Raw genomic sequence first — 26,671 nt, forward strand, 5'->3', positions numbered from 1 at the left:
AGAATAGGAAAGATCTTTATACATAGAGGTTCTTTTTTCAGTATAATTCTCCTTCCTCCCTTTAATTAGTTCTTAAGACTATCTTGCTTTTACTGTGCCTTGTCTCAAATCCTTTCTAAGTCATATGTTTTCATTAGTTCTATTTTTCCCTGGGCCTGCAAACAAAATTTCAGATTGCAGTGGTTAAGTGATTTGGACAAAAACTAAAGAGAAAAGAGTAAAAAAGAAATCACCATTCTTGTTTAGTAGAGGAGGGATATTTTGTTAGCCTGCTCTGAGAATAGAAAAATATTTCATAGAGAAGATAAAATTGTCTAAAGTAGCTAAATATGAATACATTGCATTAAAAAGTCCTAAAAGAATCAACCAACAACATTCTTGATATCCAGAATATTGACTGTTATTTTAGTGAAGTTTCAAAAAATTAGGATGAAAAAAGAAACTGATGATGTGTATTTAAAAGGATTAAACGATCCATCAGTCTGACATCTTTGGGCTCTATGAGAAAACAGTTGACACAAAAGCCTTGATTGCTGAAGGTATAAATCTGTAATATAATAACGCACATGAACTTTAATTCACAGAAATCTTACCAAATCTACTTGATAGCTTTCATTTTAAGTCGCTTCTCATTTTTACTTTAATAAAAATAACGGTTTTATGAAACAGGCTTTAACTTTCATATCTTTTCATAAAAACCCTAAAAGTATTAACTGAATTCAAATATTTTAAATTACTTATGAAGAAGAGCAGTGAAGTATTTCTAGAACCCCATACAGCTTACTTCTTTACCCTAGCCTTTTTTTTTTCCATGATGACATAGGAAAAGGCAAAAATTGTAGTTAAGTTGGCATGATGGCATGTGGGAAATAATATAACAAACAGGTTAGTAATGTCAGCAACATAGATCACTCACTAGCTTCATTAAAATAAAACAAAAAAGGATAAAAAAATCCACCAATGTAAAGAGAGAAATTTTAAACCAAGAACATTAGACTTGCATATAAAATTTAACAGTAACAACTCTGAAGAGAATTTGGAAATAATGGAGAATTTTTCCAATATGAATCTGCATCTACAGAGACAAGGAATTTTATAAAACTCCATGGGAACTCCAAGAGGGTAATGAAGTTAGTCAATTTACTTCTGTGCTACCTGATTCTGTTAACCATTCTTGGAAGATGAGAAGTTAGACAAAAAGATTTAAAAAAAAAAAGGGTCAAAATGATAAGGCATTGAAAAACATGCCCTCTAGTGAGAAATACCAGGAATTCTGTTACACTTTAAGCCAAATAGGTTAAAGAGGTTAAAGGATTGCATTGTGTAAATATAAAGAAAAAGGCATTACAAAAGATAATGACATAACATACAGAACCTCATACTTAGATGTGCTCCAAGCAAGACTAAAAATGAGGGGACCGTTGTTGACAAAAGCAACAGTTATCATCTAAGCAACATAATAAGGTTCCATGAATTTGCTGCCATTCAAAATGCTAATCAAAATTTAATTATTATTTTTAAGATATGCTCTTGTTCAAGCAAGATAATTCATAATAATATTACAAGAGATTAAATTAAATGATGAATAAATCATTACTCACTTCATCATTCAGAGCATCCTGCACTTTAATGCTACCAAAATTATGTGTTGATGTTCCCTGGTGATAAATTAATTGCAGTTTATCTATATAATCTATATCTGATTCAATCTGCCAGACTGACCAATTACACAACGTTTTTATACATATGAAAACCCTTGTGTGGCCAAAAACCACAGAGCCATCACACATCTTATGCTTACCAGGAGCAAAACAGCTATGGATTAAAAGCCTTGTCTAGACCATCCCTATTTAATTCACAGACAAATTAACAGTACTTCTGAGTGACTGCCAACACAGAGCACTATAATTGTTCCATGAACTCTTGTACATATGTGGAAATCCAAACTTCCGAAAAGCCAGAAAGATGTTCTGAGCATTCAGCTAAGAGGTGGCAATTATATAGGTTATATGCAAAAAAATCAAAAGCAACAACAACAACAAAAAAAGACAAACCACACAACCACCTGAAACTGAAACTAAACAGATTATACTTGCTAACATAAAGCAGCAGCATGTTCCATATTTGTAACATGTTATCACTGATATCTCTCTTCCAGACAGTCAATAATGGAAGAAGCATTAGGTTTATGGAAGAAAATCTATAAAATGTTCTTTGGTAAGCATGAGTCTCTAGAGGTGAAATTAGAGTTGGGAATCTAAAACTATATTGCTTCACCATCCTAAAAATAAAAAATTAAAAAAGAGAAAAGAAATCAAAAAAGTAAATAAGCACATACAAAAGCAAATCTCTTTGTAAACTGGGAATTTTAGTCATTGCTGAAAAGCACAGAAGACCATGAAGAAGCACAAGAACTGCTGGAAGGAGTGTTAGGTAAAACACCACCACCACTATCACCATCATTAAACATATAAGTCTGACAACAACAGAGTTTAATGCACAAGACTTTTTTTTTTCTTTTTTTTCAGTAAGGAGCAAGCAAAGCTCAGATGGTTTTCATCTATTGTTACTGTAACATACATTTATAGCAATATATACAATATAAAGAAAGGGCGACCAGGAGGTTGAGGGAGATGATTCTGCCCCTTTACTCTGCTCTCGTGAGACACTACCTGGAGTACTGCATTCAATTCAGGAGCCCACAACACAAGAAGGACAATGAATTATTGAAGTAGGTCCAGAGGAAAGCCATGAAGATGAGCAGAGCACCTCCCCTACGACAGGCTGAGGGAGATGGGTCTCTTCAGCCTGGAGAAGAGAGGCTCCAAGGAGATCTTATGGTGGCCTTCCAGTACATACAGAAAACCTGGGGAGGGACTCTTTATAAGGGCACGTAGTGACAGGACAAGGAGAAATGATTTAAAACTGGAAGAGGGTAGATTTATACTAGATAGTAGGAAGAAATTCTGTACTGTGAGCCATGCTGGATGGGGACCCTGAGCAACCTGGCCTAGTGGGAGGTGTCTCTCCCTATAGCAGGGGGTTGGAACTCAATGATCTTAAAGGTCCCTTCCAACCCAAATCACTCTATGATTCTATAATACGCAAAATAACAATCAGATATCTCGAAATTAATAAATTCACATTTTATCTTAATGACTTTTGACTTAAGTAGCACTTGATATTGTTAGAAATAATTTTACTAATAATTAATACTCTAAGACTTGATGACTGCACATTTAACCCTACAACAATAAATCCTCCACTGGGTATCTACTAACATATGGAGATCTTTTAATTATCAGTTATTTGCAGCTTCTGGCTGCAAAGACTCTTAAGACATAATTATACAGTGTTTAGACTATTTCTATTTCCACAACAATTATTTTATTTTATTCATGTAATCCTACCTATGAGTTTATACCATATGTCTTAATTACCATGAGTATCCGAAATATAAATTTCAAGCAATTTTTGCAAGAAAATAAACAACATTTTCTATAAGGAATGACTCTGACTGCAAGTGCTTTGAGAGAAAGTAAATCAAAAGCAGTAAAAACCTTTTAAAGCAATATCAAAGGTCCATCTAGCAAAGTATCCAATTTTCAACAGCAATTGATACCAGATGCTTATGGCAGAACAAACAGCAGGACAAACATAAGGTCATGTTTCTTTTCTAAACCTCCAGTTTACTTGCCTGGATAGTTTTTGACTTGGTATCAACAGGATTTTTTGTAGTCTCTTCTATAATAAAATAAATATAGCAAAGTATATTTTACAAAAACATCCTGAAAATGCAGAACATTCTTACACCACATCTTATACTTGCATACATGAACCTTTATCTTATTGCAGTGCTCTGAAAAGTAGTAACTACAGAAAAAGGCTGTTATATACAGCTCAGTACAGAATTCCAGCTACGCAGTGATCGTATAATAGGGCACATTTGAAACAAATCTCTAATTAGGTTGGCAAAGTAGTGACAAGCACTGCTACCAGAGAGCTAGCAACCATTCAATAAAACGATCAAAATAGGACGGGCTTATACTGGCAAAAATATCTGCACAGATGAAACAGACAAACAAAAATAATTCCTACAGCAAGTTCTCAAGAAACTCCCAGAAAATGGCAAAACAGCATCTATTTCTCTCAACCTAAAAGACATTGAAAAATCAATAGCTCAGCCATCACTCTTCAATCAAAATGAGAAATCTGTGCTTGCTGTAGTGCCACCGTGTCAGTCCTCAGTCTCTCCAACAAGAGAAGTGAGCCCAAGCCTATGCATTTATCCAGCATATGACATTTTGGTGTGAACTTTCATGGGTTGCTTAGAATCCTCAACTCCTAAGACTACACCATGAAACCACTTACTGTGGTTGAAATGTGGCTGAAATTTGCACTGTGACCATATACAACAGCCTTGCCCATACACAACAACAGCAGGGCAAATAATAGCTCAAGAAGAAGTGAGACAGAGAATCGTAAACACTATTTTCCACCAATCCAGCATTCACAAGGCCATTTTTGTAATGCAGCTTATTCCTACTTTATTCCATAGATGTTCAGGCCAAAATTATAATGAACTTTTGTTAAGTTCTCCTTCCTCAGAGTACTTAAAGATTGGAATGGGCATACTGCCTTAACGTTTTATACTACTGGAATATTTTAAATCAAGATGGATTTTGATGTCTGAAGATCAAAAAGCTCTAAAATTCAACATTATGGATTCAAATATTCTGTTAAAAAATAGTCTCATATATTCATTTTTCTGAAGGAAAATTACTTTTGTTTCTGTTGACAGAGACAGACAAAAAATAATTAAACTTTGCTGTGTTCCTGAGAGAAAAGTCTGAAAGGCAAACACCAAGCAAGTGGCGCACTTTGTTGTCTCTTTCGTAATTCTCTATTTCCGTTGCCTGTGTGATTATAATATATCAAAATATCAATACAAATTTGTAAGTTGTCTCTTCTAAACCCAACAAATCTGTCAGAAATGAAGAGATCAGAGAAGAGATCATCTGCTGTTAATTACTGCAGTTCTTTTTAAAACTATACTTTTATATAAATATACATTTCCCTCTTAAAACTTGAATAGCTCTAACTAATTCCCACACAATAACAACCACAATTTACAACCATAAACAAAGCCTGAGTTACAGGCATTACATTTGTAATTATTTAGGATCTCATTCCTAGAAGCTTGACAATCTGGTCAATTTGCTTCCACTTAAATGCCGCACTATAACAATTCAAAAATGGATTTCTCAGATGAATGAGAACAATTTCAAACATTTTGTGGGAAAGAGTAGGGTTTGATTGCCTTGGAAAACCTGCCCCAAGCTGGTGGTCAGGCCATGTCTCTAAAACTTGATGTTCTTCCCTCTCTGGGCTCTCCCTTGCATGGACACAGCCTGGAGAGACAGCCTGGGTTGAAAATGTACCTCCAGCCGTGGCTGAAAGGGAGCACCGCTGTAGTCAGCAATGCTTATTGTTTTAATTTAATTGTCCCAACTTTCTTTGTGTGCTTTTATTTTGCAACTGTTTCACTCTGTTAACTAAGATTATTCCAGAACATGCATTAGCACCACCAGTTAACACAAATATTTTGAGGCCTTCCATCAGGGAACACAATAAAAGTAATCAGCACTCACATTGCACTTTGCATTTTCAAAGGACAGTAAAGCCATTAAGCATTATTAAATGTATTTTATAGACAGAACACAAAGAGGTTAAGTGCCTCATCCAGGAGGCAGCAGGATTAGGATGGAGGGGTGGCAGGCTCTTAGTGCACACTCTAATCTTTTCAGCCACAAAATCCTTGTGATGGAGAAGTCTCCTACACTTGAACTCAAGTGTAAGATCTATTTCTTTCACAACAGCAAAAAGCAGAAAATCAGAAACAACTGAACTTTCCTCAAAGAGGTACAGGAAATAGTGTTACCAAATCAGAGTTAAGGGAAAATTGTTTAGGTTATGAGTAGAAAACCTGTCTGCAGTGAAATGCATGAAAGCACGAAAACTTTCTTGGTTTTAAAATGCTCTGTAGTCTAGGAAGGGTAACCGCCTGTATTTGAACCACCTAGACCTAAGAATCCTTCCCCATTTATACATCAGTTTTAAAGTTATGATTATTAATAATAATAATAACAACAACAGTAATAGCAGTACAAGATTATTATTAGTGAAGGCTGCCTACCACTTTACTAGCAAAAGTTTATTATGCTGTCTTTATAAAGCAAGGAGAGATATGTGCATATATTTTCTATACCAAAAACAGCACTTCAAAAGAGCAACAAATATGTTCATTAATACACAACACTTTCTTATAGTGCTACAAAACTCATTATTTAAAGCATGTTAACTATCATTCATGCCTGGACTGTAACCTGAATGTCTAAGACTCATGCTACACCTTAACAGTAAGATGGGTTCCTTTATCACTGAAAGCTGTGCTTTCTCTCAGGAAGTCCAAGCTTGCAGATTAGAGGACATTGCATACTGAAAATAGGAGAATGAAACCTGGTCCCAGTGATATTAAGTACAAGGATAGACCATCAGCTACATGGGAAGGCTTGCATCATGTCCTCTGAATCTTTCCCTACAAAAGTGAGAGAAGATGCTACACAAAATTTATTAGTTGCTGACTAAATTATGCAGAATTAAATAATATATCTTTTTTTTTTCCCTCTGCAACAGTTAATTTCATTATCCTAAATTTTTGTCAATACAGAAACCAATCACAAGAAGTTTTGATGACTTTTTGTGGTTTTTTTGTTGTTGTTGTTTTGTTGTTGTTGTTGTTTTAATTTAAAATGCTTTTTGAGAGGTCACTACTATGCAAAATGTTTCCCATCAAAAACAGATCCAGCTGAAATAATCCTTGAGGCTGGCTATGCATTCCTGCCTGACTTTTATGAACACAAAAGACACACTCATAAATACAAGCTGTCCCCTTCACCTCATTCTGCTCCCTATCTCTCCCCACTAGGCTGCCACTCTCCTGGTGTATGCTATTGGTTTAACTGTCCTCATCCAATGGATGAAATAACCCAGCAAGGAGAAGCAATGGAAGGCAAGCAACAGGCAGCCAAGGAACACCAGCTACCTTGGATGAACCCTTGGTGTAAACCTGCTCCAAGATTTGAGGTCATGTCCAGAATGACTCAGATTTTTTTGCATGCCCAGCTGCATCCAGGAGACCTCCTTACTAAAGTACATCTGTGGTCCAACCACAATCAATTGTAAATAAGCAGTGGTTTTGTGTCTATAAAGAACAATTATTTGAACAAAAGCTCTCCTTAAGCAATTACTCATCAAGTTTTTAAGAAAACATATAATCTCTGGAGGGGGGGGACCAAATGAAGCAGACGAATAGACTCTTTCTCAGCACTCTAAATGACCTTAGCATGCTTCAATACACAGTTATCAGAAGAGGTATTTAAAAACAAAGATCAGATGGTAAGACTTCCTAGTTTGCTAATGGGATTTGCTGTGGCCCTGGCTCATGAAAAAGTTTATGAAAACCCTCAGGGCAGACTAAGGCAGTGCAGGTATGCTACAGGTGCTGGTGGCTGATGGGCGTCAGGGTAGGAGTGCTAAGTGAACAAGACTTGGTTAAAATGAGTCTAGAGACTCAGTTTAAATATAGGTAGCTTGCTTTAAATTCTTTGCACTTCAGTTTCTCCTCAAATACTAGGGAATAAAAATATGTCCTTTGTTCTGTTTTTGATTCCTTCTGATCCACTGATTAGAAGATCCACATGAAGGACCTGAAGGCTGTTATTACTCTTCATAGAGCATTTTGGATAGAGTTAAAATTATCCTTTCAGGGTAACACAGTGACCACCATCAGCTATTCTTCTATACTAGTATTATTTATTTTTGAAGCAACTAGAAGCAGAAAGTAATGACTGTTAGCTTTGTTGATTGTTTGATTCTGAATACGTCCAGAATCTTGTTTCTATCTTCTAAGCTACATTCAATTCACTTCTTTTTTAAACTCTTTAAGAATTAAATTTTCACTGTTTCAATTTCAATCTTTATTCCATAGCTGGAAATTTGATAAATACCAGTTGGGCACTTAATATCTATTTCGACTACAATTTTCAGGTGATTAAATCGGGAGGGTTCCCTTCTCCTCTCCTTCATTAATAAAAAAACCCCACCAGATTTTTTGCTCCACAGTCTATTTCATCCCAGAATCTACATACAGTACTTACTACTGAACCGATTACATTCATTTCAGAAACATCTGGGACTAGCAGAAAAGTGGATTATTTGGCAACCCAAGGAAAAGAAGGAAAACCTGTCAAGTCTATACAGAACTTGAAGATTAGAACTGCTTCAAGGCTACAAATAGAAACTGCTCAGAACATAATGTGCTGTACCCAAGAAATGAAGCATAGCCTCAGAGTTCATGGTCTGGTCATTCTTTATAGTCATTAAGAAATAAAACTAGCTCAACTGAGGCACCTGCGTCCATTTTATTTCTTCAGATTGTCCAGTTTTAGAGAAGTCGATTTTTTTGCCTACTGCACTTGTATGTAACAGAAACAACATATGTATATGTATCACTTTGCATTCCTTGTGCTGTTGTACCTACACCAAAACAGAAACATAATCATACCTAAATAGGGCTCAGAAGTTTTCCTCTCCTATACTTTTTTGTCCCTCCATGACTGGTTTTGAACAGAACCCAACCTCTGAAAAAAATTATCCAAGGAATTGTAATGACACATCAAAGAGAAGAAAGACAGCAAAATTAATTGCAGCAATTTCCTTTAACCACTACAACAACAAAAGCATTTTAGCAGCTGTGTGGGAGTGTCACCATATGACAGAGCAAAGGAATACATTACAAGGAAATCAAGACGCTGGAATGCAGCTGGCCATTTATATTCATTTTCTTGTCCAGGGAAACCTAATAAGTTAGCAAGCAGCATGTTCCCAGAAAACACATCATTCACTTAAAGCTCCTTTTTTGCACACTCTTCTTCAACAGATAACAAATGCAAGGAATCTTTCAGTGCCTGCTAAGCCTCAGGCAACCAAAATAAACTTGCTGAACAGACCAGACTTGTATCTGAACACAAAACATGTGCACTGCTCTCAGAACAGCCACCTCTTCCTGAAGTTCCTATACTCTTGCTGAGACATTGCAGTGAAATTGGACCTGTTTGGAAGCAATCTGGTAGAATATTTATATTAGTAAGCAGCAAGTGGACAAGCCTAAAGGGCTCTGGAAAACTTGTCAAATTTCATTAAATAAAAATAAACAAATAAATACAGGTTGAATTCCAGCAGGAAATATGCATCTCTCTTAGCTATCTTAGTTTTCATCACTCCACCTACTCCTCCTCAACATTGTGAAAGTTACCTAAACTTCAATGAAAATTAGGACCTTTTTTTCCATATTCTCTTCTTTTCATTTTAAGTCAGAAACAAAAATATTCAAAATTTCAATTAAATGTATTCCTTTTACCTGAAATACTTCATTTTACCTAAAGCAGTTCTTATTTAGCAAAAAGATTTTTTAAATGTCCTTTTGTGTTGAATGGAAATGGTTCTTTTTTATTGTTAGAAATTGTCATGAAACAAAGTTATTAACTATTTACACGACTCTGATAGAGACATCTGGAAAAGTTATGGAAGTGTTTGAGATCATCCAAACTTACTGAACCTGTAAACCCTGCCTGTCATCCTTTGTCAGGACTGGAAAGTTGCATGGAATTTCACTACTTAAAAATATCACACTATTATCTTCTAATAGCTACAATTGTAGAAATTAAAGATTAGAAGAAAAATGTGCAATTCAGCAAGTTTCTTCTGAAATTATAATTTTATGTTTTTTTCCAGCTATTAAAAAATGGTACCTTATATCTCATTTACAGAGAAAATATTTCCTTCAGTTTTATTTTTGCTTTCACCTGATATGAAATGGGAATTTGACAGATGAGAATAAAACTTTAAGCTAGGGTCAAGAAATGGAGCCACATTTTGGATACAGTCTTGGAGATTGTTTTATGACAAGTATTACCATATTAAACCCTGAAAACAGACTTTGAGTGCAACATAGATCTTTGCAGGCTAAAGGCTCCTGTCCTCAGAGGTAGAAAAAACTGTAGTTGGTGTAGGAGCAATGAAGCAGCAAATGTCATCTGACTGTTACCTACGTGATGTTGTAAACATTCATGCTTAAATGTACTTCTATTCCTATAAACATCAATTACTCTTAATCTGAAGCTGAGGGACACAGTGTCATAGAAGTAATAAAATAAAAATCTCATCAGAAATATACTGAAATATTGAGCAAAGCACAATAATCCTGACATCCCGGTACTGAGTGATTTCAGAGTTGTCAGACTTACTGACCAGCTAATACTACTGTCTCCCACCTACTTAGCATCAACATTTAAAAATACTCCACAACATTACTCGTAAATGAAATATCTCCTAAGAAAGCTGGTAAAAATTACTCACTGTCAGCTGAAAAAAAGCAGATCTCAGTTCATCAGACAGTGAAAACAGAGTTTTACCAAAATCTTTCCAAAGACCTACCACTGGTAAACAAGGTACAAAAGCTTCAGCTGGAGTTTAAAAAAAAAAAAGACCACTTTGACTGAACCGTCTGCTGGAGGGAGATAGTAGGGAAATGTACTTATGTTGCCTGGCAATGTCTCATTCTAACATCAGGATCTTTCTCGAACACTTGAGTACAAGTGGTCCCTTCAAAATCAACAATAAAAACGTATAGAGTGGAAACAAGGCTGAGAAACATAGCAGATTTCAATCGAGTTACATATTTTAATATACTACAGTATTTCAGACTTATCTGTAATTCATTTTTTTTTTCTTAGAGATACTTAATGATATCAAAAATCAATTCTCAAGATAGCTTTGCATAACACTTGGATAAAGCAGGAAGTAAAACTCCTGTGAGATGTAAGAGGCAGTGTGGCAAAGAGAGGCATACTGATGAGGCACAAAACAGGAAAAAGTGGAGCACTGTACTAAGAACATAGCAGATTTAATTCCTATTTATACCTGTAGGCTAAGAATCTCCTGTTTTTTGTATCCCAGTGGGGAAATTTAGCATGCTTCATAGCATTCCCATGCAGCAGACAAAATCCTCTAATCACAGTTTAGATGCAGCAGACAAAATCCTCTAATCACAGTTTAGGCATCAATACACTGTGGCACATTACAAGGGAATTATACACAACTGTTATACACAGAGAAGCTTTGGCTAAGCCAGGAACAATAGTAGTGATCCCAGCAGCAAGGCAACATTCTTTCCAAAAGGCCCAGAGTAAAATAACGCAACTGTGCATGTGTGCTTGGAGAAAAAAAAAATAAATGCGCTTTTGGTATTCCTATCAGGCAATGTTTCTTTGCCTTTGTGTTTATATGAATACCAAGGGGGTATGAAAATGGAGCCAAAAGAGGCATCCATAATTATGTTAGGTTTCACTGCCGCCTCTTTTATATCAGCTGAAAACCTGCTCATCTAAAGAGCTTTTAAAACATGAAATATGTTACCCAATTAATACTGGTGGTTTATTGCACTGTCATTTATTGAAATATAAGAGACTTCCTTTTCTGCTTGCAAGATTCTGGTCAGCAGAAAATTAAAACTTATTTGCCCTTTCCAAAAAGTTTTCTACATGCTTTTGTCACTTCAGGTCACTATTTGCTACCCATGTAGTCCAAGCTCAGCCCAAAGAACTTCCATAAGGTTTTGGTGCCTTCCTGGAATATAAGTACAGAGGAACAACTCCTCAAATATATGCATGAGAATAGACAACCACAGAGTAAACCAACAGAAAGCAAAGGCAGAGATTTCTACTACTGTCAGAATAGCGAAGTTAAATGAGTGGTCAGTATTTACTACTTGGGGAGTCTCCTGTACCCCAGGGTTAGAAGTAATCCTAAGAACTCTGATCTTTTATGAACTATAATACATCCTGATAAATCCATTTGTGGTCTTCTTTATCCTTTCATATCAAGGAGTAATAGGAAATTTCCATACTTCCTCCTCGTTTTGATTTTCCAGCCCCTCACAGTTCTGACATTCTATTTCAGAATATATTTCAGAATGTTAAGATTGAGCAAAAATAAAGTAGAAAATTATACAGCTACTTGATGATGCAGTGTAAAGACTGCAAATAATGTCAGTAACTACATTTTTGCCATTTGTACGGGCAAGACTGGAAAAGATCTATTTATCTATTGAAGTTGAAATAGACATTAAACTAGAAAAAGACTTGAGTTTGAACTATAATTCACCATTGACGGTATGGATAACACTGCGAGCACTTCCCTTTCTAGTGTCCTTATCTTAATACTTAACATAATTGATAAAATATTGGTGAGATATAATATTCTTTGGAAAGTTCTAATTAGCCTAGGATGACACATTCCCTATTTTATTAATCAAGAAAATTAAGATATCTTTAATATTATTTTTTTTAATCATCTCAAATGCTTCAGAATATAGTCTGTGGGGAATGCATCAGTTTGCCTAGAGTCAAAGTGAGATTTTGAACTATAACCTTATTATATTAGTTTTATTTCTGCACCTAATAGCATCCTAGATTAACTAGGTAACCAAAAGAACTGCAGAGTATCACCAACCTATCCAGCAGTGCTAAAGTGGGGAAAGAGAACAAGTCACATTCAAGATCTTCATTCCTCGCTCCTGGTTGTAAAACTCTTCAAGAGGCTTACAAATCTACAGGTCTAGAACCAAGCTCTAGTTACAGTAATAAATGATTATTTTCCATCTCCTTGCTGAGGACTGTGGTGGACAAGCTACGTTTATTAGGAGGAACAGCACTTTCCATAGGGAAGACAGAAGATGTTTTCTTACAGCCACTCAGACAAGAGGAAAATTCTGGAGATTTCTCATTCACCATTCCACTGTGGGATATGCTTTCACTAGCTTGAATTCTCAGCAGTTCAAAACTAACAGACAGACAAAACAACACACTCTTTACACACATAGTTCATTTCCTGGGGAGATGTTCAGAGAAAATAAATGAACTGTGTAACAGATGTGTCATATAATTCACCGCTGTAATGATACAGGCAGGGCAAGAGCCTATCCAGAAAAAGCCTACAATAAATCTTTCCTAATTATTTCTCTAAAAACCCTTATATATCCAATATGAGTACTTAGTGAATGGCTCACTTGAACAGAAAACTAATACAGATAATATACATATAACCTCTAAGATGGAATTACAGCTGATTATGTTCAGAGATGTAATACTAGAGAGCAATTAAAAGAATTAGACTGAAGTTATTAAGTATCAAGTAAAAAGGGGCAATTTATGTGAATTATGTGAACAGGGAACAATGAGTATGTGTGCATGCGCATACATATCGCATCAGTGCTTTCCAACAATTGCATATTCTTTTTGTAAATTATTTTAAGAAATAAATAAATCAAGAAGGATTATTACTTACTGTTTACTTCGAGTGGAAATTAATGAGCGTTTCTTGGAAAGCACCAGGGCTCAGCATAGCTGAAACCTCAAAGACAGATACATTCATCCAAGAGTGTAAAGTACTTATCAAGTAATGGAACATACCAGAAAATGTTTTTATAAAAGGTTCACTAGATTTAGAAATAAAATATTACAATTTAAGTATTTCATGTTATTAAGTTTTGGCTAAAAATATCAAAAATATTGCTACAGATGTTTATATTTGTGTCTTGCCAAAAATCAATAGAATTCCAGCTTCTAATTTTTATGAAATGAGCATACACGTTACTGAGTGTACAATTAACTCCATTATGCAAGGATTTTTTTTGTTAAAAGAATGTTAGATCCTTCTTACCTGTTGGGTGTTGTTTTCTATCTATCACTATATGACAAAAAAAGTAAATAAGATTACTTAAACGTATATTATACCTTGGAAATCAAATACAAAAGGGCTGAGCAGAGTCAGCCTTGTAATAGCATTTTGGGTCCTGGTGTCCAAACCACTATGTACAAAAAGAACTTCATATAATCTTATGAAATGTATTTAGATACATACATACTTGTAGAAACAGATTTACAGATAAGTTCATATTCAGATTTAAATTTCTATTTAAATATATATATATTTCAGAGATATTTAGATGAAAATATATATTTGAGCTCTAAATGAGGCTATTTAAAATTGAAAAATTACCAAAAATAGAAGACACTTATTGTGCTGAACTAATAAGTGGGTGACTTTGGAAGCCTTTACTAATTGTTTTTCAAACTATTTGCTTCCAGAAACAAAGGGAAGTAAAACTTCTCTGGGAGACCAAACATAATAGCATTTAAAATGACATACTGGTATTTTTTTCTACTTTTATTGATTTATTGCATAAATATCATGAAAAAATGTTATCTAGTTTCCGTTTTTCTAAATATCAGAAACACATACATCTGAAACACATGTATTCACCTCCATCTTAACAAAAACAAATTTAATTAGAAGAACCACAGCCATTTTTTTCATTCTATGCACAGACAGTTATAACTACAGCTGTGAAGAACAAGAAAAAGGCAGTTTCTGTGATTTTTATCAATTTATAAATTTTTATCTTATTATAGCTTTTGTAAATCTGAGATGCCTAGAAGACTGTATAACATGCTTCATTTAACAGTTTTTGACAGTCACCTCTCTATGCAGTCACCTCTGTGAAAGAGAGGACAATATAACACTTTCTAGGAGTTACACTGCAAGAATGAATAACTGGCATTTATAATGCTATTGAAAAAAATATTACCTCCCTTCTCTACAAGAAGTAGAGATCTTAACTAGTCACAGAGCTTTGCTAAAAATGAATACAAGCAAATGCACTCATAACAGCATCAATTCATGACTTATATTTTAGAATCTCATTCTTCTGGACAAAGAAATGTAATCTGGAAAGCTGCACAATTATCTTTAGGACTTTATGAGAAAATTTACTAAAAATTAAAAAATTATTAAATGTTGCAAGCTATGCATTAGAAAACCCTCCAGGATATACTTCTGAGCTTATTCAAAGACTTCATTTATTTCTGATTAGGAGCATCACCTAATGAAATCTATAAATATTCCTACCATGTAAACCAACAAGTGGAATACATCTTCAGACATAGCAAGGGCAGCATTTAGATAAAGGTCTTTGTGCAACAAGCAAAATGGAGAATCAGTCACTACCTGGTCAAAGAAGACCAGTGATTTACCTCTAATCATGCCAAAGCAATACAATTTCTATCTTTATGTATTTATCTCTGTACCATGTTCCTTATAGTCATCCATATGGCAAGCTGAGGATGTTGATGGGCTTGACGAACACTGCCTATGCCTCAAATAGAGGAAGGAAACAAACAGTAATTTTCATTAATTTGTGTACATAAAAATATTTCACTTCACTTTTGACTCATCCTCATGTATTGATGTCTGTGATCTAGTTAACTGCCTCAGTTAATCTTTCTCTACATTTCTTGGGCATATTGCTTTCAGCAAAATTTCCCTACCAAAACTTCTCCCATACCAACACACATCTCTCTTATCTCAAAAGCCTCTCACAAGTCACACAGATAAGTCTTGGGCTGCACCTCAGAAGTGCTCAGGTCCAGGCTGGGCAGTGACTAGTAGTGCACACAGTATACCACTCTAACCCTGAAGAGTAACATCAGAAAATTTTAATTTTAAATGTCATTTCAGAAATTCAGTCAAGATGTAACTTCATGTTAAAAATTTAGGGATGAAAAAATGTGATAGAAAGAACAGATATTTAATGTTATTAACAGCCAACTATTCATACTCCTAAAAGACTTAATCTAAATATAGAAACCTTCACGAAGAAAAGTCAACCTGGGGCAGTGGATTTCTAATTAACTACTTTTTCCCTCCTCACTCTGTTTCCCATGTTTGGAAAGTGATTTACCCAGCTTGAACATATTCTCATACTTCTACTCCACACTACCATGAAGCTCCTGGGGGAAGAGTGTGGCATGAAGCTTGACGACTATAGCTTAGAAGACTTGGACTGGGATAGCAAGTAGACAATATCTCAAGGCTCTTCTAGTAGTGGGGGGGAAAGGAAACAACCAAACAGTTCATCTTCAAAGTGCAGCTGAGCAAATTTCTGTTCTCCATCAGGAGCCCAAGAATGAATAAGAGTCCCGGGAAGTTAATATAGCTGAGAACTAGACAGATGAACCTATCTTTTTCCTCTGATCCTGTTCCATTTACTGTCTACTTTTTCTCTCTGCTGGAGAATCTTTGATGATGATCAGATTGCTAACCTTAGCCCTGATGCACTTCTCTACACTCCTAGGGACTCCCCAGAGTTTGAAAATCATTGCATTAGGATACCTCTTATATTTCTAATATCACAGTTGTTACTCAAACTCTGGCCCATTTTTCTCTTGCAATTACTGTCTTCTATCTTATTATATCAGCTATTGAAAGCACTGTCTGTTTATATTTTTGATCCCACATATCCCTGCAGCCAAAGCCTAAGTACTTTTCAGAACATTTCTGCTGAACTGTTCCTTCTCCACTTTGGCTTTTTGCAGTATGACACAAGCTCTCAATGCATATAACTCCCTCCAATTCTCCCTGTCTTTTAGTATCGGTGTCTTCTCCTTGGGCTTCTGACAACAAACCACTGCACCACACTCTCTACTTCAATTTCTCTGCAAGACAAAATACACCTTCCTGCATTTCAAAAGCACTAACAGAAAAAGACAAATCTATAAATAGTCACAGTAAAAGCTAAAGTGCCTCATACAGCAGCCAGAAGCTGGAGGAAGTGGACAGAAAGGGAGCTTGTTGTTTTTTAACAAAGTATAGAAATGAAAGACTAACGATTCCTCCCAGATTGAGAAAATAGAGAGATAGAAAGTTTTCATTTTATATTCAATAGTTTTAACTTACTCTGCTGTCTAAGACGATCATGAATTGAATTCAAACAATAAGTGACTACTTTGTTTCATTATAAGGATTGATTCTTATCTCTTACACTCATGGCAGTTAATTGAAACTTCACAGAAATTAATTTAACAAGAAGCATCCATAAAGTAAGATCCAGGTGCTGGGCTATCATTTCTCTTTCACTTACAGGTGTATTTGCCTCCTTTATTTTCACCCTATAAAGTCAGGGAAGCAGTCAGACTATCACTTCAACAGATTAAAGTAGCTGATAAGCAGAAGTTTTTTTCTGATAATGTTGTTACAAATCTTGACAGTAAACCCACTAGTCAAAGAAGAATACACTATAAGGCAGATACTATGGGAGGTTTATTTTAAAACAATATTACAGCTATATCAAGCAGTTCCTTTTTTAAGCCAAGTGTAAATCACTACCAGGAGGACCACTAAACTTATAAACTCTGAAAACTGCCCCACACCTAAAGACATCTAGAGTTATTAAGACACATCATTCCTGTTAAAGACTGCTTTCTTTCCACTATGAGCTCACTTTTTTTTTTCCCCACAAGGTTTGGTGTCACTGAAGTACAGTGTAAAATTGTGGCTATTGTTGGCCTTTTTACACACTGTTCCTAACTTAACAAACAGAGCAGTTTAGAAGGTCAAATAAGAAAACAATATCTTAAGAAAATAGCAACTTCTGTGGCTTTGAAATGAAAAAAAAATCAGTGCCAAAATGTTTATCTCCTCGGTTCATGAAGCCATAAAATAAGTACAGCACTGTGAATCATCTCAGAACTTCAAAGCTTGTATGCCCAGTGTACCATTTTCGGCCTATTATGTTGTACAGTTACTGTACTTGTAGTAAATAGTTATACAAGACTGTAGCAGCAGTGCCAAAGATTTCACCCTTACAGTAAAATCTCCTTAAAGCTACACTCTTTACCATAAGCTCACTGTATGAACTCACTGACTTTCATCACCTCAAGAGCCTCTCCACGGTAAAACTGCTGACCATTACACTGACAATACCAGCTTCCTTTCGAGAATACAGAACGGCAGATAGAGATATTACAATATACACAGTAAGTGAATAATGAAACATAGCGAGTAAATTCCTTTTGCATATCAGCATTTCCATAGAAAAGGAAATCAATGGGTTTGCTCATTGCATAGGAAACTGCAAGAAAAATTTGCTAAGCTAAAAAAGAAAAAACCCTCCATCTATAAAATTGAAGGTGGTAGCATATCCCAAGATATTATGCAAGCCAAGAAGAAAATAGAAAATCATGTTCATAGGTAATACATGATTCAAAATAAGCAACATGGTTACTTAACTACTCTGATTCCTGTTTACGTGTGATTTTTAGCAATTTGTCCCTATTAATTGGTAACAGGCTCAATTTACCTATGCATAGAAAGTCTAACCTATTGCAATCTGTTTGCACCTGCCTGGTGTGCAGCTGCTCATTATTCCATGTGGCTGGGTTAATCAGAAGGCACCACTACTGTCTTAAAGAGTCCATCTGGGAGGATTTAAGCCAAAATACCTATTAGGCCATGTAAAGAAAAGCCCTACGAGGCATTTGAATTTTTTGTGTATGTCATAGGACACTGTACAAGTTTTTTGCATGTCATCTGGCAAACCGATTTGTATCAGTGGCCAAGGTTTCAAAGGAAAATTAAAACAGCTTGGCATATTATAAAGTGCATTGTCATGGGAGAAATTTGTTATGACTTCAATTAACAATTGTTTTATACTTCAATACCGAAGACTGTTCTGTAAGTTTGTGTACGGCAACCTGCTACAAGTTTTCTTTTCCACAGCAATTTGTTAACTTCATCAAGATTGCAGAGTCAATTTAAGTCAACATGTCAACAGTAAGTCAAAAGTTTGAACTAATAGTGAACAAGATAGATAAAGTAAAAATTTGTATCAGTTGTCCTGATTTGGAAGATGACATGTCCTGCTAAGATACTCTCTTTGTTTTAGAGACTCTCCTCAGCATGGATCTGCAACAGATCTTTGCCTGTGTTATACTAGGCAGCCCATTACAATTTCATCTTCATTATTACTTTTTGTAGAATAGATGTACTTCTACCCAGTCAATTTTTTTTGAAGAGCTGTTTCTTCTTCTCTACCGCCAGAAAGACTGCCTGACCAAAATAAGGACTTCACTAGTTGCCTTGACACACTTGCTCTTCTTAAAGACTGCATGGAAATATAAACTCTAAACATGATCCCAAAAGTCTTTACACTTAGTTTTATGCTGCATCTTCACTGAGTTTCTGCACTTTTAATATCAGTTTCTTCTGTTCTCAACAAATATGCTCTCAAGCCTCAAACTCCTTTGCTCCTGCTTTTCCATCAACTAAGAGCCTGCATTTAAGTAAATGAACTTGTATAATGTTTCCAAGGCTTGAGAGGTGTACATAGGAGATGTTTCCTGCAACCACTTCTTGCTTCTGGTAAAAAGCATTTTCTCTTCAGAAAAAAAGATGCTTTTACCCTGGCTTCTGAAGCTTGGAACCTTAGTAAATCAGCTGAGAAAATAACTGAACAGAATCCCACAGTGCAGTTGTATAAAATACTTAACAGAAAAAATAGTTACTTCATTTCTCTGTTTACGTATAATGTATACGAAAATCCTCTCTAAGCAGTATTATATATTTTCTAGTAATAAAATAGTATTCAAAAGCAACATGCTGCAGAGATGAAAATATAACTTACACTGGCAGCCATGTTTCTCTGAAAGTTATTACAAGCACGTTACAGCAGAAGGAAACTTCAGCAAACAGACCAAGCAAGAGTCCTATCTTTGAAAGGTGATTGTTACATCTGTGATCTATTATCTGCAACTAATACCTTTATTTCTTTTTTACTCTTTTTTAATTGAGTTCTCCTATTTTATATCAAAATTTACCTGTTAGTGTGCTTATTCTTGTATACATACACAGTATTAGCTCCTCTGTAGGAGCTATTCTAGCACTTAACAGGCAAATAAAATACTTTGGATGTACATAAATAGTTGATACATTCCGAAGTTTTCTTAGGAAACAAATGTATTTGATAAAGTAAGATGATTTTTGATCTTTAGTGAATGTAATTGTTTTGTGACGACTAGTTTTATGGAGATCTCTGGACAAAAAATATATAGAAGTTCCTAACACTGTTGCTATAATTTGATTAATTACATTAACTATCCAAATAAAATATCATAGAAGATAATTGTTTCCAGATGGAAAAGATAATGAATTTAGAATGAAGTATATTCATGTTCCATTTAAATTGATAGTTTGTAACAGAGTTAGATTAATTATGTCTCTAAAATCAGGAGAAATGTCATTTGAATTTATCTGGTTTTGTATTGTATAGCTTTAACACTAAGGACATATGTTTATCTTTCAAAACTATTAAGACATGATCCAAAGCACACCGAATTAACAGGATAACTTGTTCTTGAATTGAACAGGCTGTGATTCAGGCCTTAACCACTGCAGCTTTATAAAAAAAGAAAAAAAAAATGAAATTCTCAGGTGATTTCTTATCATGTATGATGAGAAATGGAAAACTCACAGGTTCTTGTTGATCATAGCTGGAGTCCACAGAGTGACATGTGAAAAGTGCTAAGAAGGAACCCATGAGGACTGGAAAAGACTCGGATTTTATGGGTTAATGATTTGCCAGAAAGAGTCTTGCCAAGTTTAAATGAAGAAAACTAGAAAAATGGCATAACTCAAGCAATGCTGTTGAGGTAATGCACGCTGTAATAGTGAGTGAGAGATGCAGAAGTGTTCCCTAATATTCCTTTGTAAGGCAGCTACACAGTTTTAATGAAATAAACAGCTACAGTAAAAATTTAAGAGATCAAAATTCCAGTGAACTTTAAAGTATATATTACTGTGTATGCTGCCTATGTAAAGTAAAATTACAATATGTGCAACACATTTTTAATAAGCATTAAAATGTTAATTTCTGAAATTAAACCTTGTAGACTGACATTTTAAAAGATGATGTACCTTAATTACAAAACTGTCATCTCATTTCATTCACAATTAATTAAACCATATGATGGAATGTGCAATGTATATTCAACCAAAATGGTCTCACAATTCTAAAATTCTCTTCTAGAACTGAGAGGTTAAAGCTAAGCAACCAAGATGTGACAAAGTGATAAAAACTTTCAGTTCAAATGGAAAAAAAAAAAAAAGTATTCAGGAAAAAAAAAAATTGTGTTTCTGTATGATTTTTCAGACAAAAAATGTAGGGAAGGTCTCTAACTTACAGACAAAAAGGTAAATTTACAAATAAATAATACTAATATTACTGCTTTTGTTGGAAATGCTGATTTAATGGCAGATATTTCAAAAAGCTGAGCAACCTTAATTTCAAAAGGAGTCTAGACAATGAATATAATTAGATCAAATAGACTAGATTCCACTTTTATTATTCTACTTCAGCTTTAAGTTTTTCTGTTTGCTTTGTGTTGCTTTTTTTTAAAATTGGAAAACATTCCCAAAACTGTACAATACTTAATAGTGCAGGGAAAATAGAGTTAATGTACTTGCTGTATATGTTGAATTTTTATTTATTTATTTATTTATTTTTCTTCACATTGAGCTTCTTACAGTTCATTAGGGCTTTCTTTCCTTACCTGGAACTCTCTTTGCCCAGTTGATCATGTGCACTAATTCTCTGTCTGCAAGGTTGGTCAACAGGGTCATCATAGATGCTTCGTTGAATGGTCTATTGGGGTCATATTCAGAATAAACTATGGGTGGCTCAGCTTCCAGCAGGGCACTGACCATCTGTTCTGCTGTCAGAGACAGGGCTGGACTGTTCTTCTTGTTATGTTTAACCACTAGTGGACTTGTCCAAAGGGTGGGAGCTCGCAGCTCTGTAGAAGAAGCCTCCCCATTCCTGGAATCCTGTTCCTCTCTTTGACGTTTCTGTTTCATCATTCGCCCACCACCTCTGCGGTCTTTCCGGATTCCTAGAGACACACAAAAATATAATGAACTCCTTTCTTTGAACATAGGCATTACATAAATTTGACCTCAGCCAATTAGAAGCTGCTGTTGATAGGCCAGTGGAGTATTAACTCCTGGTGTACTTTGTCAAGTTTTCTTCCTATGTGTGGAATCTTACATGAGTAGTTGGAGAGAAAAAGTATTTTAAAAAGTATAGTATCAGAAATAGGCAGTAACTGGAAATAAGTTAAATATTTTTTACAGCACAAACCTTAATGTCATGTCTTAACCTCTAGTATGTAACTGTTCAACAATTCATCAATAGCAACTTCATGACCTGAGCTGGCCTACATGTATCATAGAAATAGCTCTCAAAAGAAAGCTTTCCTCAAGTTTACCAATTCTAACTAAACACCAACCTACTACTGTGGAGCACGTGATCTTCCTAGTTAGGTAAGAAACGCTCAGAAAAGTTACCGTCATAAGATGGCCTTATACAGCAATAAAGATTGCTGCACAACCAGATAAAAAGAAAAAAAGAAAAGGGAAGATAATTTCCACCTCAAATCTAGTGTGGGAGACCTACTGTCAAAAGTCAGTAACAACTGGAACAGAAATTGTATTTGTCATTACTGCACCTTTCTGCAACATGCTTAGCAATGAATGACCCTGAACCTTTTGAAGTTATTGAGTCAGCCATACTAATTAGAACAACAACACTAAGCCTTTACAGTAAAGTAGAATCTCTTTTGTGGAAAGGTTACAAGCAAATAAAGCCCATGTGTACTCCAATCATAAAGAAAGAATAAATGCTGGCTTTGAGTGGAGGAGGAACAGGCATTTTGAGGCTGAGTTAAATACTTAAAATTGGTTAAAAGCAAGATGAGTATAAAATGAAGGCACACAAGGAACTGAGCCATGAAGAAGAGGCAGACAATGATGTGTATACCAAGCTTGCAATCACACCAAGGATTTCATGGCTGTTGGGTGGATAGAGCCTACCAGACCATTTGTGTGGGTTGTCCATATAGGGACCACTCTGCTCCCACTGTTTCCACAGTTCATTAGTCCTAGCAGAAGGTCAGTAGAAGACAAAATCATACTTTATAAGCATAGAAGATAGAACACCCTTACTTTCTCTCCTTCACTTTCTTGTAGAGAAAAGAAGTGAAGAAGCTGGCCCACCAGATTAGGCACTTGCCACAGTATTTCCCTCCAAAAAAACCAACTTACATCTCTGAAATTGAAAGAAAAATAAATAATCTGCAGTATCAGCTTCTTCCATATGGAAAAAAGAACTTCAGCTACTAAGCCTCTCCAAATGTCTCGTCTCTCAGAATGGCAGGAGGACTAGAAAGAGCCTTGGAGGTAGCAGTCCCCTAACTTTAATTTCTAATTTACTAATGCTGGATAGCCACAAGGGTTATTCTGGAGTTCCTGCACAATATGCAGCTCTAGTCCCAGTTTAAAACAAAAAGAATAAGAAGGATGGGGCAAACTATTCAAGAAACTGAGGGGAAGGAAATATTAAACAAACAAACAAACAAACAAACCAAACAAACAAACAAAAACTTTGAAATCTGTTGGCCCTGAAAATAATGAATACAGATCTTCCTGGTGGGTGGGGGAGAGAAAGGACAACCTTTGATCACCTTTTTTTCACACCACAAAAAATATAATCTATTAGGTTTCCAGTTTTTGTTGTTGTTATTGTTTTGTATTTTTTTTTTCTCAAATCCAGTATTTCTTTATATAATTTCTTCCTCAGATTAATGGCTTTTAGATCCTATCAGCAGGTGTGCTCTCTCAATGATAAAGAGAGCATCTATAGATCAGTATGCCTCTTTCTTTAAAAACAGTAATATGTTCAATGAATTTGTACTTGAAGATTAATCTCTCTAAGTCCTAATTCTTTTAATACCTAGCAGACCTCCTGATTCTATTCTAGAAATCTTTCCATATACAGCAAGTTCCATAGATCTTTCATCACCCTTACTACTTAACCTCTCTACGTTTTCCCATTAGTTAAACTAGTTGTAAGCCAAAAGTCTGAAGTGCACCACTGTTCCCATTTTTCATTAAATAATACCTACTACCACTAAACTATTTCTGTTTAGAAGATGAGGGGGAGATTCTTGCTATTAAGAAAAAAATGACTTATTTTGGAACAATGCCATCCTGGAGTTAGTCTCATTGATAGCTTGCTTCATCAGACCACTCTGTCAGTATGCATGGACTACTCAGTAATATGCATACTTTCTGCAACAAATATATTTGGTAGTATGCTTTATTTCACTGTAGTGTTATTGAATTAAAATTACACTTCAAAACATAAATAAATAATCATGTAATGAAAACCACATGGTTCATATACACTAAACATTTGCTAACTTTCCCACATTCCAAATTCTACAGCTGCTCATGCAGCAGTTTTCCTTTGAAGAGTTAAAAGTATTCTTGGATCCTCTACTGTGCAACATAAAAAAAATTAGATGGTCTTAAGAGTAGACATAATTCAAAAATATTATCTTGGGGTTATAATAATACTATAAAAACATCAGATAAGTTAGTTTAGAAAGTAAACAGAATACTAGAAGTTACCAAGAGAAGAAGAGAGAACAAAGCATCTTAATAAATCAGATTATATTAACCCATGAGGCACACCATAATGAATGCTACATGCAGTTCTGTTCTTCCCATTTTAAAAATTCTCTAAAATATAAAACAACTGAAAAAGATCTAATAAGTGAGAGACGTGTAAGATGATCTGAACAGTGAAATAAACTTGGTGTGAGAAACCGCTAAATTGACTAGGTCTGCTTGTCTTGCAAGTCAGGTACAAGATTACAGATTGGGAATAGCAAGATGAATAAAAAACCAACGCTCACTCTTCTTTAATTCAAGACAGTATCAAAGGAAAACACCCCGCAGAAGGTTCAGGACAGTCAACAAGAAGTTCTTTTTAACGTCATGCTGAAACAAAGCTGAACTTGTGAATACATTAGACATTGGTATGTCTTTGAGAGGTACAGATCAAACATGTGGGAGAGAAGAATCCATCAAAGGTTAATATAAACAAATATAGCACCTTTGGCTTAATTGTCTGTGCCATAGAATCTCTCTGTAGGATTATTTTTGGTTTGTTTGTTTTTCACATTAAACTTATTCCAGACCTGCCTTGTTACATAAAACAAGGATATGATGAATGTTTAACCTAATAGAGGACTTTTAACAAATGTAAGCATGCTTAGATGCTTACAAATAAATCAGAATCTAAAGGACAGCAATAGTTTTAATTCATCTGCACTGGCTTCTTGTCACCCTGCAAAGAGTGATGCACTGAGTGAAGCTGAATATAACATTCTGAATTTGCAAGATATGCTCTGCCCAAATTTATTTTTATGTTTTTATTTCAGGAATAAATTTAAACTAAATTAATAAATAATTAAAGACTTGATTATTTGCGATAAATGGGAAGAGATTTCATAAAACTCAGTAAACCTTTTTTTGACACTAAGACTGAAAAACCAGCTCACTTGATAAAACTAAGCCAAGATATTTTTGTGCCATAGAATCATAGAATCATAGAATATATAGTTGGTCTATTTTCTAACATTTGAGAATTTCACTTTGCAATTTTAACTATCTATTAGTACATTTTATTCATATACATCATGACCATATGCATCATTCACAGAAAATTATTTTCTATCTATTTCATTGCAGTTCTCATTGCATGACACGTCACCTGGGGATGTTTTAATGTTCTAATTTGGAGCAGGATATAACTATTTTAGTTTATAGAAAAATTAAAGAGGGCAAAATGTAGCTACAGACATTTTGAATCTAACCACTAACAATGTATCCTGTCTTGTGATGTCACAACAATGTTCCATCTGCAGCATTTTTCTCAGGCTTTTTTTCCTCTTTCTTTTTTCTTTTTTTTCCCCATTCAGTAAAGCTCGGTTAGTCATTAACTAACCATAAACATCTTAGAATGCACAACATGTAATGAAAAAAACTTAAAATCTAAAATTTTTAAGTCACCGCCTTCTTTCTACTGCATTATCACTGTCTAGTCTGGCCATAAAAATACATTCACTTCCAAAGCAATTTCTTTTCTTAACACTCTCTCATAATTGTGCAAAAGTAAAACATTCTCTGATTAGTAGGAGGAGATAGCAGATTTTTCTCCAGAGTTCCAGGTCCATACAGTGGATGAGACAGTATTTTATCCTATAAACCTCTATATTAAGTCTATGAGGAACAGGAGTTTCTATTTTCTCTTTTATAAAAGAATTTTACTGACTAAAAACAGAGTAAAAAGATTTAAAATCATACTTTGAGTAAGTGAGGAAATTAAAAGTAACACTTAGACCATAATTGGTAATCCTTAGACATCTTAGAAGTCCTTAGACATGTAGAAGTGTCTTTGATACAATTTCAGTCTAAAACTGATACAGGGTCCGTGTCCAGTTGGTAAGTAGAGCATTCAAAGAACATGCAGAAAAGAGCAGCCAAAGCAGAGAAGCTACATGATCACATCAGTATTCACAAAGGAAGAAATTCTAGATTTTTCTATGCCAGAAAGGGTTTATATGGAGAATGGGGGGATCTGAAACTGAAACTGACAGTTGAAGAGACTGGAAATCAAAAGTCCAGTCTCAGGTATCTTCATACAGGACTTATTTTCTAAAATGCTGCAGAGCAGCTCTGGAACTGTGCCCAGGCTTACACTAATATCATTGTTGTCATTGATAGAAAGGCACAAAAGTAACAGTCTGGCAAA

General features: G+C 35.0%; 1 protein-coding gene across 1 annotated transcript in view; it reads right to left on the reverse strand.

Moving 5' to 3' along the window:
* The window catches only part of ESR1 (estrogen receptor 1), a 154,642-nt gene that overhangs the window by 28,258 nt on the left and 99,713 nt on the right, over window positions 1-26,671 (reverse strand). The window contains 1 exon segment of the mRNA XM_052671643.1: window positions 21,567-21,905. Within this exon segment, the coding sequence (XP_052527603.1) occupies window positions 21,567-21,905 (339 nt within the window).

This window comes from Tympanuchus pallidicinctus, unplaced genomic scaffold (assembly GCF_026119805.1).
Source record: "Tympanuchus pallidicinctus isolate F22 unplaced genomic scaffold, pur_lepc_1.0 scaffold1, whole genome shotgun sequence".
Taxonomy (NCBI): domain Eukaryota; kingdom Metazoa; phylum Chordata; class Aves; order Galliformes; family Phasianidae; genus Tympanuchus; species Tympanuchus pallidicinctus.